General features: G+C 34.9%; 1 protein-coding gene across 1 annotated transcript; it reads left to right on the forward strand.

Annotated features, from left to right (window-relative positions):
• The first annotated feature begins 1855 nt into the window (after positions 1-1855).
• LOC117118536 (uncharacterized protein C16orf52 homolog A-like) lies at positions 1856-6787 on the forward strand. Its single transcript, XM_033263156.1, has 3 exons — positions 1856-2033; positions 3194-3406; positions 4721-6787. Exons 1-3 carry the CDS (start codon positions 1922-1924, stop codon positions 4912-4914), a joined length of 519 nt encoding a protein of 172 aa, XP_033119047.1. The 5' UTR covers positions 1856-1921; the 3' UTR covers positions 4915-6787.
• The last annotated feature ends 12951 nt before the right edge of the window (positions 6788-19738 follow it).

A 19738-nucleotide genomic window follows, 5' to 3' on the forward strand; every position in this document is an offset into this window, starting at 1 on the left:
ATGGTGCTCAAAATAATTGCTTTCCTCCTTAGCTTCGTGTGGCAAACCATGGAAACACTTGTCTAGTCGAATTTTCCACACGAAGCTGAGTAGACATAGTTTCGTACACGAACGCTAATTGGTTGGCTCGCCCAGTGCATAGCACATGGTTGCTGTTTCACGTACACGAACGCTAATTGGTTGGCTCGCCCAGTGCAGCGCACATGGGTTTAGTTTGTCTCAACAGGCCCAGACAACACCACAGCTCTGTTGTTTAAAATAGGCTTGAAGGGGAATTCCCAAGTTATACCTTTGTCGTATAGGTAATCTTACAATATTTTCATGTTCTTTAGTTAAATAAAAGATATAAAGTGATGAATTAATACACTAGACACACGGTTTTATTGGAACACTTTATTATGACATCGTAAAGTGATGAATAAAAACACTAAACACATGGTTTTATTCGTAGGCCTAGAGGCTTAGTCTAGCCTAGCTAGGTAACATCGTTCGTTCATACATAAGTATATTGAGCGTTACGTACATATTAGGTCAAAGGTTACCACAAATTTAACCCAACCTCTATTTTACGAATCCCCCGATTTACGTACGCCCTCCGGTCCCGTACCGTACGTAAAATCGAGGTTCTACTGTACCAACAAATCAGTGAACAATGATTCAACAATATCTTGTAATTTCAAAACCTTCAGCAACGCTAACTTCCCGTTGTTAGGCCTAGGTTTAGCTTAACGTAGACTGCCTATCAAGTATCGCTGATCAGCATTACGAATGTATCACTAATGTTTTCGGCTGAATTCAAATTCAAATAACTTTCAAAGCTGCTTTGGGTTACAAAGGAAAATCTGGGTGTTGTTTATAGAAAAATGTATTTATATTTACTTGACCAAATTCAAGAATGCTATCCCCTGTTGCTAGGTTAGGTATTCAGCTATACTCGTGGAACAAGGAATGTCTCCGCGCTGTCAGCGTCTCAGCGCGTTGGTAAACTTCGAAGGTGAATTTCTCGAAAACGTTTTTACGGTTTCTCCCAAACGGGTATATTTAAACTTCTATAACTTTATAACGAAAAGTCGGATTGCATTTATTTTTCCACCATTGTAAAGCGAATACATTACTAAATAATTGTATAATTCTCAAAATCCGAATTTCCGCCAAGCGACTGATTTGGCTTGACCACGCCACATTGTATTATTAACACACATTCTACTGGATCTTTAAAAAATTGTAGTTTTAATATATTCTTGTGTCAATACGTTATGTTTTTATACCGGTAAATAAATTCTTAATTTAAATTCACTGTAGGCCTAGGCTTACAATTTTACATATTTTCTCCTTTTTGTTACTGACGTATCCAGCTATTGTATGACTACGTTCTTCTCATTGGCGGCTGTTGTGTATTCGGCGGCCTTTTTGGCGTTCCATACATTTGGCGAGGCGGCCGAAATGATCGAACAGCGCCTAGCCTAACATAGGCCTAGGGCCTAGGGTAGGCCTAGGCTAGACTACACTAGGTTACATGTAATGTAGGCCTAGCAGCAACAACTGTAATTTTTTAATGTGTTGAAGTTTACTTACAGATTGTTTAGCAAATCTTGTAGTAAAGATTGCTTTGCTTGTCCAACAGTCAGAAATAGAGTAGTAGCCACAACTAGAGATATTCTACTGTGATTTTCAGAGAAAAAAAACCGAAGAAAGCGCATCCATATTATTCACCCTGCGAGCGCCCTCATAGTCCATATTCACCCTGCGAGCGCCCTCATAGTCTGGGTGCAGTAGGAACTTTTAGCTTTAGCGGTAGTTGCTGGGGGTGTTTTGGCGCGCCATAGGTACTGCTGTTTGACGTAGAGGTCGCTGTTTACCACGAAAGCGTCAAGCTGAGCCTAGGTGTGAGGGTGGTAGAGTACTGTAGTAGGCTGGGTTGATGAAAATAATGGATAAATTAGTATTAATTTCCGCAGTACTATTCGTAGTAGCCGACGTGTTTGCAATTGCAAGTTTAGTTAATCCAGAATGGGTTATTTCCGAAGATTATGGTTAGTGAATGACTCAGAATTTGCTGTTAATGTTATCACATCAAGGAAGAGGCTTCTGCGTTAGGCCTAGGCCTAGGCTTAGCTAGGATTAGGCTTACTAGGCCTAGGTAGTACTAGCCTAGTACTACTACTACTACTAGGCCTAGCCTAGTAGTAGCCTAGCCTATGCCTCCCTCGCAGCCTGTGTATGTTAGAGAGCATGCTAGGTTAGGCCTAGCCAACTGTACTAGGGCCAGGCCTTCCTAGGAGGGTCTAGTTTAGTGGCCGAAGACGGACGCCTAGAGGCTAGTCCTAGGTAGGTAGGGAGGCAACTTACCAGGACTAGCCTAGGATGGTGAAACTTCAAATTGTATTGTATTTTATATCAAATTGCAATAAATAAAGTACCGTAGGCCTAGGCCCTGTGTATTAGTATTTCGTATGTATTTTGTTTGTAGTTACGAGCAAAGGTAAGGTAGGTCTAGGCCCCCTAGATCATAGGCCTCCATATTGTGAAGTTATTTAATTGCGCAGATACCTAAAAAACCAGCTCAAATTTGCGTGGAAAATCGCTAGGAAAATACAGTAAGTGCACATAATCGTAATTACTGCATATACATTGGCTATACTTATATATTAAAGTTAGACCTACTAGGTCAAAACATAATTTTCAACAAAATGTGCTTGGAAATCAGCCCTTACGTTCCAAAATGCGCAGATTGAAGAATTAGTCTCGACAAGAATAAAGAAGCCCATCTCAAAAAGAAGCACATGGCAGTAATCAAGATAATAATATAGGCTTCTTTCGAGATAGTACATGTAGACTGTACTGACGTTATCTTTGATGATTACGATAGCGTGTCAATGTCAATAGTATAATAAAAAATATTCCATAGCTGAGTTTTATTCCAGATATGGTACACTGTGTTTTTATCTTAATGCTGATACATGATTTTTTGTCAAAGTTACAACCCACAAGTGGGTCACGATGCATTTGTTTAACGATTATTGAATTAGAACATACAAAAATTAGGCAAAATGCAATTAGCATGTTTTGTTTCTTAAAAAGTTTTTGGCATCTTCCTGCAAATGAAAAGTTTAATTTATGAGGCGCTAGAGTGTGAAAAGTGAAAAATATTAAATTAATGGTATTATTAAATTATATTATTATTTTCTTGCAGGAAACATGAAGTTTGGCCTAACTAAACAATGTCAGACTATATATGGCAGGAAGCCAATATGTCTGCCGCCAAGTCTTTGCCCCGAATGGCAAGTCACTCTCTCCTTCATCATCGTGGGTGTAATTTGTCTAACTGCGACCTGTTTATTGCTGTTCTACTCACTCAAAAAGGTGGAAATGTTGAAAATTGCTAGGTGGACAGCCTTTGTTGGAAGTTAGTATTCACAATGAACTCTTTAATAAATTCTGTCAAGCCGAGCACATACTGCCTCGACGGTTGTTGGCCGACACGTTTTCCATGAAAAAGGCAACACTTTAAGGCTAACCAACAGAACATTTTTATTTACTATTCTGTTAGACTTTCAAATAAAGGGTCATTCACTGGAATAGTCTTGCTATTGCCATAGTTAGGAGTAAAAGTATTATGATTTCTCTGTAATAAACTATGCAATACTGCCGCATATTATAAAGTGGGACTTTTTTTATACACATGTGGTTTAGCAAACCCGCAAATATTGATGATTCCAAATAAAAATAAAATTTTATTTTTGGTCAATTAGCGTACCCGCCGCCACGAAAAAGTGGAAATTTCAGAAAAAAAAAGTTTTTTCTTTATTTGTATTACCCCCTCTGCTGCCTTGAAATCTCCAGCGTAAGATATGTATATTTCTTCCTAATTATATAAATTTTAAGCATTTAATTTTATTTTTATTCCATCCTCCTCTGATAATCTTTGAAAAAATAAGTACGCAAGACAAGGAATAAATAAAGTCTGGCCTAATTACTTATTTTAATAATTATTGACAGTATGTTGGTTTTCGAATGGCAATGCTCATATTTTTTATCTTTGGTTAGAAGATAACTAAAATTTCCTCTTGCCTTCACTTTTGTGTTCACCTGTCTTCTTAATGTCAGTCTCCTTCATTGGTGAAACAATAATCAGAGGGTCCCAAGTTACAATTCGCCTTTATAAAAAATTTAGCGTCATTTATTGTTATCCTAATATAGGAAAAGCTAGCTTCAAAAACATTGGTGAAATAAATAATAATAATAATAATAATAATATGTCGCTCTTATATAGCGCTTCATGCACAAAGCTTCTAAGCACTTCACATTACTACCCCAGTCATTGGATCAAACACATATGGAACACATACTCAACACCAAATTAAATTATTAAATTAAATTATATTATTATTCCATAATATTGCAGCTAGCAATCAGCGCAGTTGTGTTGGAACCTACCAGGTACCCACTTGAACTCCTGGGTGGGGAGAGGCAACCGTAGATAAAGTGCCTTGCCCAAGGACACAAGTGATTTGCACAGCCAGAGTTTCGAACCCCTGATCCCGAGGTTGGGAGCCACAACCGATGCTCCAACTGCTTCTACAATTATGTTATGCCCCAAGTCTCTGTGTATTTGATCCTGTATTTGTGTTTATTTTTTTGTTTATTGCCACCTGTATGTCTTTTCAGGTAAACCAAATTAAATATTTTCCATTTACAATTTTTTTTTTTTTTTTTTCAGTGGTAGTTTTCTGCATTGCTGCGTTGATATTTCCCACCGGATTTTACGTTGAAGAGATTGGTGGTGAACCTTACAAACTTCCAGATAGCGTGTCTGTTGGCCCGTCTTACATTATGTTTATCATGTCAATATTCCTGACAATTGTTTCACTGTTATTCGCTGGCAAGATATGCCTGCCAATGTTGTATGACTAGTGGTTGATTAAGTTTTGAAGACAATGATGCATTTTTTTTTAAAATTCTTTTTTCAACAAGGCAATATCAATTACAGTTGAAGCTTGATTGGTGTAGTGATCATGAGATGCATTTTCTGCTTAAGGAAATTATTGTGTGCTGTTATTTTTATTGTACAAGTCAGAAGGAGTACTTACCAATTACGTTTTTGAAAAAAAGCTGGATTGACCAAGAAATAAGAGAAAGCAAAATAAACAATATTATTAAATGGCCTTTTCACTAAGGACAAAAAGAAGAACTTGAACAAAACATTACACAGACACAATTTTGCAGATGTTTTCCTGATCCTGAACAAGAATTCTTTCACTGCAATGGAAATGATTCTGGGTGGAGAGTTTTCCACCCTGCTAGATTATCGCACAAAGCATGTAAATGCAATCAAATGTTGGAGGAAATGTTGATTCCAAAAGAGACATAGCATTTTTTATCATCTATGCCTAAATAAATTTTTGGGAAGCAGCAACTCACTTATCTGGACATTTGGATTTTGACACGGGCAAAAATATGGCCTGCTGTTATTTATTAGATAATTTGGGTACTTTTGGATCAAAACAGACTACAGGTGGTGAGGCTAGCAGGGAATCGGGTAAATTTTCCCCCGTCGGACAGGCCTGGACCCCTATCGTACGAAGCCATTATGACATCGTCGGCCCAAGAATATTAATTTGCTTATCCAAGTAACATTATTTTGATTGCCAATCCCTATTTTTGATCTTTAAAGCGCAATCCTCAGCAATACTAAGCCTTAAAAAAGCCTGTTCTCATGATCCCTAGTAGGGATTGTGACAAACGAGAGATAGCTGGTATCAGTTTACCGGGTAGCTGAGACACGAAGAGACCCCCAAGGGAGCATTAAGTTATTACTCGAGCTAGTTCACACCTCGAATGCTTTGAGACTTTGAAAAAAGGCATTATATACAGTAAATCCAACTACATCACATATTCCTGGCCCCTGAGCCTGTCAGACATGTCGGACCCCTGACGGCAAGTTTCTGGATCCATCACTGCAGGAGACGCTGTTCTGATTCGTTTTAAGAATGTTTACTTCATTGTCATGTGGGTTCTTGTATAAGTGAAATCTACTGTTTAGCAGAATGTTTATAACAGAAAATGGTAGCATGTTCTAACATCTGCTTAAAATGTCTTTGAAGTAGAATTCTATCTTGTAAATACGTCAAAAGAGGGTTCTTATCCATAGAAATTAAAGAATTGTGATAGGACTCTGGCGTCTACATAAGGTTATAACAATAATTTCAAAAGATATTTTTGAGGTGTGGCAGGAAGAGAACTAGTGGGTAGGATGAATACTTGAACATTAATGTTATGTCTAATGTCCCCATGTGCTGATGCAAAGAGAATGGTGGTGGGGTGCCATTTCATCCAATTTGTAAGCTTGACCTTTAATAACAACAGTCATATTATTATTTATTTTTATATTATAAAAATTACAGTTATATAATGTTAATAAAATAAACCATAATTATTGTATCAACTGCAAACAAAGAACTTCCATCGTAAACTTAAGACAACATTCAAGGTTAAGCTGGGCACTCGCTACGGTCGTCGGGAACGCGATTTTACGGAGAACGTAGCACCACGACGGCGCGCAACAAATTGCTTTTAATGGCAATCCGTTCAGACTGCCAGCAACAAATGGCGCTGCGTTGTCCAGCGCTCAACGGGAGGAGAGTTTGTACGACCGTCGCACGATGCAGTGACTTCCCAGCTTCAGTAACCATATTGTATCAGTTTATCAGATCTAATTTGTTCTTGTTATGTATAAGTTTCCATGTGAAATAAGTTTGTAAATAATACTGTGTATATATATAATGTATATATATCTATATGACTATAGATGTTGTGAAGTAGTCTACATCATTTTTTGTAAAATGCAATAAAGCGAAAAAAAAATGATAACCAGAGAGTGTTATAGTGAAACAATAAAACCATCTTACAACTAGTGTGGAACATTGTTGGCAGAAGTTTATAAATTGCCAAAGAGCAGGCAATTCAAACGGCAATGGTTCTGGAGGTGGGATAAAGCTACGTTCACATCAAAGCCCGGACCTGGTCCGGTGCCCGGACAAAAAAATCATGAAAAAAATGGGTTCAGTAGTAAAGAATTGGACCGTTCACATCAAAAAGATTTTTTTGTCCGGGCTTGATGTGAACGTAGCTTAAGTCTTCTTGGATAAGGACTATAAACCGTAGGCCCAGTGTATACAAATGGCTCATGTGCAGTATGAAGAACCCAGTACATCTTTCGAGATGAGTAGGGGGTTACCCCGGTGTACTGGTCCATCTCACAGCCCTGCTCTCGCCCAGTACGAAAATACTTTACACCAAAAAGATGGTCTGTACTAGAATGGAAGAATGAAGAAGATAGAGACCATGTATTATGCGCTATATAAATCTCCAACCATTACCATTAACCATGTTTCTGTAATGCCAGTTACTTCAAAATTTAAGTCAAAAGATTAATAATACATCGTGTAGCATACTGTAGCTCTAAACGAATGTAGTCCTATAAATAAATGAATAAGGAAATTGTGTAATAAAATGCCTCTGACAGGATATATTTATAGGGCTACATACATCGAGAGCTACTGTATGCTACACGATGTATTATTATGTCCTTTATTCGAAAAATGTACAGTATTTACTTTTCTTTGATATATATTTATACATATATTATAAACACAAATCAAAGTATAATTGGAGGGTCAGTGTTTCTAAAACGAATTCTAAACGAATGTAGTCCTATAAATAAATGAATAAGGAAATTGTGTAATAAAATGCCTCTGACAGGATATATTTATAGGGCTACATACATCGAGAGCTACTGTATGCTACACGATGTATTATGTCCTTTATTCGAAAACTGTACAGTATTTACCTTTCTTTGATATATATTTATACATATATTATAAACACAAATCAAAGTATAATTGCAGGATCAGTGTACTCAAATGGGCTATTAAGCTTTTAAGCTAAGTTGAGACGTTAGACAGGCGAATGGGTATCGACAGTATACAAATTCCAATAGTTATAAGTGAAATATTATATTACATCCCTTTCAATTTTTATTTTTTAACATACGATAATGGTAAAATATACTATAATGTGTAGAAAACAAAGTTATATAACAATTCATTAAAAAAAAAAACCAACATAAATTAATATCATACAATACAGGTGGTGCAAGATGAATACAGTACATGTCAATTTCCATCATTTTCTCATTCACACTCTTTTTCTCATTTTTTTTTCAAAAAAAAAAATCCATCTTTTATCTACAAAACATCTTAACTACACTGATATGTACTCGGTTCTTAGATCATTATTACATGCTTAACTACTGTACTACTGTTATTCTTCTGCTGTTGTAAGTCAGTGATATTGGGGTGTCTCTTTTAAAGCAAGTATCATTGCGGCGTGTCTAACTATGTCATTTCTTAATTTTGGGATTTCTGATTGGATCATAAAGAGGTTCTTTCTCTACGATTTAATAACAAGTTTACCAAACAGCTTCCTAATTAAATCTTAGGCTCAAAAGTGTCAATCAACCGTGCGAGAAGTTCACGTTCTGTTTACCAGGGGATTAAATTGCTTGTCATTTTAGAATGACCGATTGTATAACTAGAGGACAGGCCTCAAATGGGCTATGGACCTTTCCGCTAAGCTCCGCCCCTTGGATATGGTTGCTAAGGTCCCACAAGGCGACAGTGTTAAAACATAGGCGAACACGTGCGTTTGTGAGACAACACGTGTGTTTTGTGGGACGCGCGCGTATTCCTAGCGCTGTTCTGATTAGTCGTTTGTTAAGTTTGATTGACACTCCGGAAAGGTCTATTGTGATCCTACCTAGAAGACATGTCACCCTACATCCTTCAAATACTATTAATTATTTTGTGATTAAAATGAATATGTGTTTTTTTTTTTTTATAAAACCAGGTAAAATGCGTACTCAAATGAGTGGTGAAATGGCAATAGACTTGTATAGTGCCTTACGCAATTAAAAATCGTCTTATGGTAGGGTCTACACACCTTTAAGTGTATGTGGAACCCGTGTAGTTTTGTGACAACACAGCGCCCGCATGTAAACTATTCGAAATTCAGGAATCCGCCACCAGTAGATAAACATATTTGCTGCTGAATTGAATGGGATAAGCGTCTCAAAAATGATGAGAGGCCTTACTAGGCCTAATGAAAAGGTGAATCTATAAATTTCATAAAGTACACTAAACGGCATATAGCATATGACGAATATTCCAGCAACCAATGTGAATGTTTTTATCATATTAACATTTTGTTTTCTTTTCTTTCTCTGGGATATATTGGCTAATTGTTTAATCTCTGAAGCATATCGGATTACAGCTAAAATAATCAATAGATATACGATAAAGGTTAAAAATGGCGTGCACATTATTACAAATCTCATAACAACATATAGGCCATCAAGGCTATCTATAGTTTGATGTATAATAGCTAAACATATATTAACAAACCAATCTATGACTATTATAACGATCAGTCGTTTTTTTGTAACGTACCGAGTATGCTGAAATGGAGCGACAATAGCAAAACAACGTTCCATTGCTATCATTATAATTGTGAATGATGATGAAACCATCATCAAATTGAATATAATAGGAACAATACTTAAATCTATTATTGGGAATCTGACACAAATCCATGACCCCCCTATAATAGCATCCTTCATGGCGAGGTTTATTATTTGATAACTACTGAGTTTCTTACGTATTTCTTTGACAGCTAATGCAACAATGAATGTGAAAACATTTCCAACAAGAGCAACACTTGCGAAAACAATCCCAATAACATTTCGTACAAAGAGCCAAGTAGCAAGAGGATCTGAAAGTAGCAAAATTATTTTTCAGATTTTACATTGATTTATTGTGGAATTTGAGAAAAAAAATGCATAAAGATTTTCCTGACGGAGGGTTCTGAGGACCCTGACGTGTTGGGGTGGAGGCCAGTGCCCTCACGAGGGGAAAGATTTCCCCGACGAGAGCTAAGTGGACGTGGTCCAGTCTCTCTTAAAATGTTTTGGAAGTGATCAAGGGGGCGAAGGCCCACCCCCACCCCCACCTTCCAAAAAAAGGCTTATTTAATCGATTTTAGAGTCTACTAATATGTACAAAATACATATATTTTTTTCTCTACGACCAATCGGGGTTGTTTTTCCCGACAGGAGCCATCTGTCCCCGACGGGGGTGGATGGGTTAGGGGAACCCCGGCCCCCCGCTAACGCCACCCCTGTTTACAGATTCAAGTTAAAATTGTGATCTAATTCCAAGATAATTTCAACCAAAGACACATTCTTCAGTTCCGATTCCATTGTAGAAATTATATAATTACGCTGATTATAATGTTACCTGAACTTGTGTTTGAATATGAATACGTCCATGAAAAATTAACATTTTCACCAGAGATGTCAGTTGGCTCTTGCATTTCCATTCTTGGTTTATTTTACAAAATCTAAATATAAAACAACTGAGAATAAATCAACTGTGTGATGATAACGGTATGATTTATGGCAGCACATCACAAACTAGTATAATTGATATACACCTATATTATTATTATTATTATTATTATTATTATTATTATTATTATTATTATTATTATTATTATTATTATTACAATTTTAGTAATATCAATGCAAACATAAAAAAAAAATCCCCAGTATGATACAACATGACAAAATATTGTTCTGTATGCTTAATATGGTAATTATTCAATGATATGGCAGTAGCCTAAATAATGCGGTGAATATATCTAATCTATCATTGAAGTGGGTTATTTTAAACTTAGAATAATAAATAAATCCACCCCTAATTATTTATTTTCAGAAAAACATTTCCTATAAAAAGTGTTGAGATTTTGAGATCCTATATTATGACTTGGCTTACAATAAAACAGTATCCTATTTTAATAATCAGTCGAATGCAATCTGATCAATAAATCGCCTATCCTGACAATTACTAAGTGCTGATAACCTAAGTTATTTCATAAACATATGAAAATAACAATAGCCTTGAATAGTTAAAAGTCTTTTTGATTAAAACAAAGTAAAAAATTATTTACCAAGGAAATAGAACGTCTCTGATAGTAGTCACCTACACTGTGAATGTAGTCAGCAACGCTATGATTGTGTAGTCAGCAGCACACTTGTTGTGTAGTCAGCAACACTCTGATTGTGTATTCGGCAACACTCTGGTTGTTTAATCAGCAACACTGGCTGTTTAATCGACAACACTCTGATTGTCTAGTCGGTAACACCTTAATTTGTGTCGTCGGCAACACTCTGATTGTGTATTTGGCAACATTCTGACTGTGTAGTCAGTAACACCCTAATTGAGTAGTCAGCAACACTCAGATTGTGTGGTCAGGGCTGCAACGCTCTCAATCTGTAGTTAGCAACACTCTTTATATTCTGAATTGTGTACTCGGCAACACTCTGATTGTGTAGCCAGTAACACTCTTTATTGTGTTTCACCAACACTCCGATTGTGTAGTCGGTAACACTCAGACTGTTTAGTCGTTAACACTCTGATTGTGTAGTCGGCAACACTCTAATTGAGTAGTCAACAACACTCTGATTGTGTAGTTCGGCAACACTGATTGTTTAGTTCACAAAGTGTAGTCAACCAAAGTTGTGCGTGCACATCTACCGAGATTTTCCAGATGTATAATGGTTGAAACATTATTGTTATTGTATTATGTACGGTATATCGATAGCCAATTAGATGGCTTAGAAAGGTTATTTCACTCAACTTAATATCATATATTTCTATTAAGTGATGACAAAATCAAATACAATACACGGTAGCAATTAGCTATTTTTATAAAACTCTCCTTCTAATAAATTAATTTAAAACAATTTTCGCACTAAGCTGGGTAGTAGAATACCATAATTTATGTGCATTGGACGCGCTGCCTTGATTTGGATTTATATTTTTAAAGTGTAAATGAAACATCAGCGTAGAACAGTAGCAGTAAAAGCCTAGCGATTCGTAAGAGTATGCTTCAATTTCATCATCACTTTCCCTGTGTATTAATTTGGATGGAAATTGATGTTGCTATAGCATTCATACTACAAAATGCACCAAGTCAGACCCTCCTTATAAATAGCAGGGGGTAGTTTCCAATTTTACATAAAGAAAAGCGCATTTCACATTAATTTATTATGTGTAAGTATTTGTATTTATCAATATAATCAATAAATCAGCATACTGATTGTGATGATAACAATAATAACAAAGTGATATTAAATATATAATTTATATTTGCTAACAAGAAGAATATCAAAGTACACGTATGATATTTGAAAAAGCCATTTTTAACTGTAAATACATGTATCTAACCAATTAAAGACATTGGGACTGGAGCTTTAGTGTTATTTAACACCTTTGGTCTCCAATCCTTCTAATAGACCTTTCCGGAGTGTCAATCAAACTTAACAACTGACTAATCAGAACAACGCTAGGAATACGCGCGCGTCTCACAAACACACGCGTTGTCCCACAAACGCACGTGTTTGCGTATGTTTTAACATTGTCGTCTTGTGGGACCTTAGCAACAATATCCAATGGGCGGGGCTTAGCGGAAAGGTCCATTAAAGAACAACATTTAAAGTAAGAATATAGGGAAATTAAGAAATTGTATATTAAATGTAAGGTTGTTTTATTCCAAATGCTTTATGATGGATGTGCAATCTTTGTATGCTGTTATTGATTTTTGATAAAAACAATACTTCTTGGTAGCCAGACATCAATTCCTACACTGTTTTCAGCAGTGGAAGTGGTTTAGCACGTCAGCTGCCCGCTATGGGAGGAGCCCGCCTCACCAATAAGCTAATTGTATTGGTTATTTTAGTTTTATCTAGAAATAGTAGAATAATAATATATCATCTTTTTCTAAACGTTTACTCTTGTGTAAAAACCAGTGTGGTTACAATGGTGGATATACCGGTGTCACATTGCTATATCACTCCCCGCTCCTGTAATACCGTTAGTATTTTTGCCGAAATAAACACATAAATAATCCTGACCGGTTATGGATTATTAAAAAAAAAAAAAAACTCTGAGAAAACAGCTGTAGGTCTATTGAAGTCATCGTAAACAATACATTTAACCAAACATGATATTATTGTAATGGATTATCTTTTCGAATCGATTTTGGACTTAATATTCTGATTCTAAAATGAACTGAAAATATCCATTATGCAAGCTATTAAATCAACATGTTCAAAGCTTTCTAATTAATTTTCTTCACTGCATGGAAAGACAATCTCAATTTCATTAACTTTTAAATTAAAATTTTGAACAGATCGAACATGATATTGTAGCGAATTAAATCACAGGGAGATTCATTTTTTACCAAAACCGAAAAAAAGTAAAATACTTAATGAAAAATGGGCTTTTCTAGAACAAAATTTTTGTGGTATAATCTAAATAACTATAATATCACTGATGTTTTCACTGGTCTGCAATGCAATTTGTGATATGTTCAATTTGTGGGTGTTGAAATAAAATTAAGTGGTAAATTACACCAAATGGGTAATAAAGATACTTACAAGATTATGATTAATTGTTTATAAATACGTAGATTAAAGATGTATTTTAACAATGTAAAAAAAATTATCCGACTGAAGTTTCGCTGATATTTTACTTTTTATTTAATGTATCGAATGTTTAGATTTTAATATTTTTGTTGGCTCATTAATACATTTCAAAAGGTAATATTTACAAAAACGTTAATTTAAAGTTTTAGTCTTTGTATATTTAAAGGTTATTTGCTTTTAATCAACAATCAAACAAGTATTTTTTAAAGAGTAATGACAAATAGTAACATACTGTATGCTTTTTGTGTTTATTGCTTTTAATGTTTTAAATTAAAAAAACTTTTAAATTAAAAAAATATTCCTTTGCTCAGCCTTTTTAAAATATGTCTAAAATCTTGAAGGGCAACGGTATTCGTTTGAAATGCTATAGCATACCGGTATTTTGCTATATTTCCTAACCAGATGATATAAGCCCATCCCATAAAAAGCCCATAATTTGTGTTTACTTTTTAAAATATTATTTTAAAATGTAAATACATACACATTACACATTATTTAAATATCTGAAAGTGTTATTTCCCTGCGAGCGTCGGTGATTATTTTAGACATTATAATAATATTATCTTTTTAAAATGTTTAATTTGTACATAGCAGTGTTATTACAAAGCCTGACTAGGTGTCACATTGTTATTTTTCCCTTTGATACCGACATTATTTGGAAGAATAAAAAAAAATCAGAAACAGCTGTAGGTCTATCATTATATAAATATTGACTTCAACAAAACATATGATATGGTATATATACTGTCTCTTAACTAAACTGATAATATCCATTATTCTAAGCTATTAAATCAAACATATTGTAGAGTCCAGTTTTCAAATTAATTTTATTCATTTCATGGTAATTAATTTATTATTTTATTTTCTCCACGGTGCTAACGTCAGCAGATGTTTGAATGTGAATTTTAGTTGGTGAAACAATATTCTGTTTTGAATTGTTGTTCCGAGTCAACATATTTATTATAACATCATCACGAGTTTGCAATTAAACAATTTATTGCTTCGCTTAGCATTTTGGATTATGCATGGTATTTTATTATCATTATTGTAGGGAACTACATGACTTTTACATTTATTTTGTTTTTAAAGTCTGAAATTTCGAGCGCGATGTATATCGTTTGCTACAGCATAGATCTATTCTGCATGTATATATAAAGCAACGGATAAGTCAGTAACATTTGATAACATCCCAATTGAGAAATTTCAAACTTTCTCAGTATTTGGGAGTAGCTTTTGTTAAAACAGACATGGAAAGTTTATATTCACAATATATGAGCAAAACTATCAAAAACTTTACATCTATTTTACATATTAAAAGGGTTTACTTCTCCTGAAATTATTAAAAATGTATACAATATTCTATTTTTTATCGCATGTTGATTACTGTTCAACTGTCGGAGGTGCTAGTGCAAAGGCAAAGAGTTCAGAATAGAGTTGCGAGACTAATACTGTATAACATGACTTTGGATGGTTAACTATTAAATAAAGAATGTATATCATACAGTATGCACAGGGACTGAATAGACCAGTTCAAGGGTCCTTAGCCACCATGTTTCCATGTAAAAAGTAACACTTCGAGGCTCACCAACATAAGTCATACGTCACATTTATATGTAAGAACGTCAGACTGACACCGATTCTGAAAATCAGCAGACGGTTTTACCATAAGTGTTTTATTTTGTCAGTTTTGAATAACATTTATGACGATGTTGAGATGCACTTAATAAAGATCTCTTTCTACTAGTAGAAAGCGAGCAGCTTAGCTCAGTCGGCTAAACTGGTGGTAGGTACTGTGTGGGGTGTGTACCTTTGGTCCGAAGGGTCTTTGGTCCAAAGGCCCATTAGTCCGAAAGGTCTTTGGTCCGAAGGGCCTTTGGTCCGAAGGTTCATTGGTCCGAAGGCCCGTTGGTCCGAATTAGTGACCTTTTTCCAAGAATGCAGGTTATACGGCAGTAAAATAATTCCTTACAATTTATAAGAAAGGTCACTTTTTCCCAGTTCCCCCCAACCCCCAGAAAGGTCGAAAAAAAAAACACAACTCGTCGGGGAGAAAAAAATATATATGTATTTTCTACATATTAGTAGACTATCTATTTAGAATCGATTGAATAACCCTCTGAAACCCCTAAATTGTCACATTTTCCGGGGGATCCGCCTCATGGACCACTTTCGAAACATTGTAATTAACACCCGACTACGCTCACTTTGCTCTCGTCGGGGAACTTGCCCCCAACCCTGTCTCTTATACACATCTCGGTGATTATTTTAACTTCATCCCCCCCCCCAGATGCTTTCGCCGCCACTGTCAATGTGTCTACTTTGTAAAAGTGAGAAAGTAGTTAACTATTTCCCATCGGCCATATGTAAATAAATCTGTTTAGATTTTCTAAACACTGGGTGGAAGTTACTTGAATTCTCCTATTGTTATTAAAATCTTTTCTGTCTCCTGCTTAAACATTAGGAAGTTATACTTACGCTCCATTTGCTTTGAATATTTTCAATTTCTAATATTTTGTTAATAATATACATAAACTGAGCTGACCTACATGGTGGTACCGAACATGTGTTTTCTTTAAATATATTTCTGTCTGTATTTAAATTAATTACTTCGGACCAACGGACCTTCGGACCAAAGGCCCTTCGGACCAACGAACCTTCGATCCAAAGGCCCTTCGGACCAAAGGACCTTCGGACTACTAATGCACTGACCCCCGGTTGAACCCTGGAGATATATCGGTCCCCGGTTCAATTCCCATCGCCGCTCGCCTTGTAATTCAGCTGTAGGGCTGAATGCAAGTTATGGCGCACCGTCGTTCGGATGAGTTTAAGCCACTGGTCCCATGTGCACGTTAAAGAACGTAGTAAACTCTTCGAAAAGTAGTGGGGAATTGCCTCTCGGTGTACTGACCAATCACTACCAGAACTCACTGGAAATAAGTCTTCTTCAGACTTTCGTGGGTTATCCTTGGTGTTTACACCGAATAAATCCAATCTAATCCAATCCATGTACTGCTGATGATCCGTGTATTCCCTTGATGATTTGTACATTTCATGAATTATATAGTGACGTTGTGGTTCTTAGGCCCTGACCACAGAGACCGAATGATCCACCTTGGCATTGTGTACTCCAGTCGACTTCAGCTAGTGTGAGGATCAACATAGGCAATACACCAACACTAGGTAAGGTTTTGTTTTCCAACAGCTTTAAAAAGCACCACTCACTTTAGGGCACATAGAAAAAAAATTATTAGATTTTTTTTTTTAAATTGGAACAATAGATTATTTCGCTGTTTTTATCGATGAGGGAGGGACTATAGTAATAGTGAAAATTATATATATATAAAACTGATTTAATTTTAAAGTTTCATTGTTATTTTTATGCTGTTAAAATAATTGCTGCAGCAACAATTTTTTTTAATTCCCGCACCAATATTTCCCGAATTTTTGACGCGGGCGGGAGTGATAATCTAACAAACTTTTTCTTTTTGCCCTTATTATTGACTTGAGTGTGAAAGCCAAAAAAGATAACTCACAATTAATAGTGTTTTCATCTTTGGGAACTGAGGTTAAATCATTTTGGTTATACTGTATAATTACCTTGCATGAGCAACAGGCACTTGCATTGTATGGTAACAAATTGAGAAGGTGGTCTGCCCAGGAGACATCTGGTTCTCTTAAATACTATTAATTAATACCTTATTGTTATGAGATGTTGATAACCATTACGAGCTTTGTACAGTATTATGATATGTGTCCACAATCATATTGGTGCTATTACCAAACTAAACCAACTTTATTGGTCTAGCGTGCAAAAATACAAGAACTTGCTTCGCGATTGACAGTCAAGAAATCACAGTTTATGGACTAAATTTACTTGATTTTACCTGTATTTTTTAAGTCAAAATTTTCCATAACTTCATTTATATTGAATTCATTGCTATTAAATAAATTTACATTTTTTATTTCTCTTGATTGTCCAAACATAAAATATCATATAATACAGGTGGTGCAAGATGAATACAGTACATGTCAATTTCCATCATTTTCTCATTCATACTCTTTCTCTCCTTTTCTTTTTGAGAAAAAAAAGTCCACCTTAAACTATAAAACATCTTAACCACACTGATATGTATTCGGTCCGTAGATCATTATTATCACAGTATGGGGTATTGGCATCTGTGGAAGTCCAAAGGTGACCAATGTGACCAAGCAAAATATCAGTTCATTATTAACTACAATTTAATCTTTTATTCAAGGAAATGCGTACAATTGGAAAATGTATGTACCTTAACAGTGGAGCATACTGACATTTGAAGTTGGTGGCATCCCCAGTGCTCCAGGAAGAAAGTTTTACCAAGTGCATACAGAATCGCTAAACACTGGTATTTTAAAGATCTTGCATTGCATTCCCGAAATGAACAATGAACAAATTCCAAATAGTGAAATGAATAATAAAATTGAAAAAAAATCAATGAAATCAATATTATAGTAAAAATAGAAAACCCAAATATCAAATTTAAATCGAAAAATCAAAGGTTTTAAATGCAAGAAACCAAAATGAAAAAAAAAAAAAAAACAAAAAAAAACGTTGAAATTCAATGTATATAGTAATACATTTTGTCTGTAGCGTCTAGTCTTGCCATATCCGACGTGTACAATTAAAACTTAAACTACAAGGTAAATCAAATTTAAAAAAATAAAATGAATATTCAATAGAGATTCGCTACACCTATGCGACTAGTGGGTTCTATTTACATGAACATTGAGTTTATCTATCATCAATGCATAACTACTGTTCTGATGTTATTCTGTTATTCTTCCTGTCTCTTATAAACCTCTGGAGGGACTATAGTAATAGTGAAAATTATATATATATAAAACTGATTTAATTTTAAAGTTTCATTGTTATTTTTATGCTGTTAAAATAATTGCTGCAGCAACAATTTTTTTTAATTCCCGCACCAATATTTCCCGAATTTTTGACGCGGGCGGGAGTGATAATCTAACAAACTTTTTCTTTTTGCCCTTATTATTGACTTGAGTGTGAAAGCCAAAAAAGATAACTCACAATTAATAGTGTTTTCATCTTTGGGAACTGAGGTTAAATCATTTTGGTTATACTGTATAATTACCTTGCATGAGCAACAGGCACTTGCATTGTATGGTAACAAATTGAGAAGGTGGTCTGCCCAGGAGACATCTGGTTCTCTTAAATACTATTAATTAATACCTTATTGTTATGAGATGTTGATAACCATTACGAGCTTTGTACAGTATTATGATATGTGTCCACAATCATATTGGTGCTATTACCAAACTAAACCAACTTTATTGGTCTAGCGTGCAAAAATACAAGAACTTGCTTCGCGATTGACAGTCAAGAAATCACAGTTTATGGACTAAATTTACTTGATTTTACCTGTATTTTTTAAGTCAAAATTTTCCATAACTTCATTTATATTGAATTCATTGCTATTAAATAAATTTACATTTTTTATTTCTCTTGATTGTCCAAACATAAAATATCATATAATACAGGTGGTGCAAGATGAATACAGTACATGTCAATTTCCATCATTTTCTCATTCATACTCTTTCTCTCCTTTTCTTTTTGAGAAAAAAAAGTCCACCTTAAACTATAAAACATCTTAACCACACTGATATGTATTCGGTCCGTAGATCATTATTATCACAGTATGGGGTATTGGCATCTGTGGAAGTCCAAAGGTGACCAATGTGACCAAGCAAAATATCAGTTCATTATTAACTACAATTTAATCTTTTATTCAAGGAAATGCGTACAATTGGAAAATGTATGTACCTTAACAGTGGAGCATACTGACATTTGAAGTTGGTGGCATCCCCAGTGCTCCAGGAAGAAAGTTTTACCAAGTGCATACAGAATCGCTAAACACTGGTATTTTAAAGATCTTGCATTGCATTCCCGAAATGAACAATGAACAAATTCCAAATAGTGAAATGAATAATAAAATTGAAAAAAAATCAATGAAATCAATATTATAGTAAAAATAGAAAACCCAAATATCAAATTTAAATCGAAAAATCAAAGGTTTTAAATGCAAGAAACCAAAATGAAAAAAAAAAAAAAAACAAAAAAAAACGTTGAAATTCAAA

The sequence above is a fragment of the Anneissia japonica genome, unplaced genomic scaffold, assembly GCF_011630105.1.
Source record: "Anneissia japonica isolate Jap-2015-1 unplaced genomic scaffold, ASM1163010v1 scaffold287869_len1821871_cov162, whole genome shotgun sequence".
Taxonomy (NCBI): Eukaryota; Metazoa; Echinodermata; class Crinoidea; order Comatulida; family Comatulidae; genus Anneissia; species Anneissia japonica.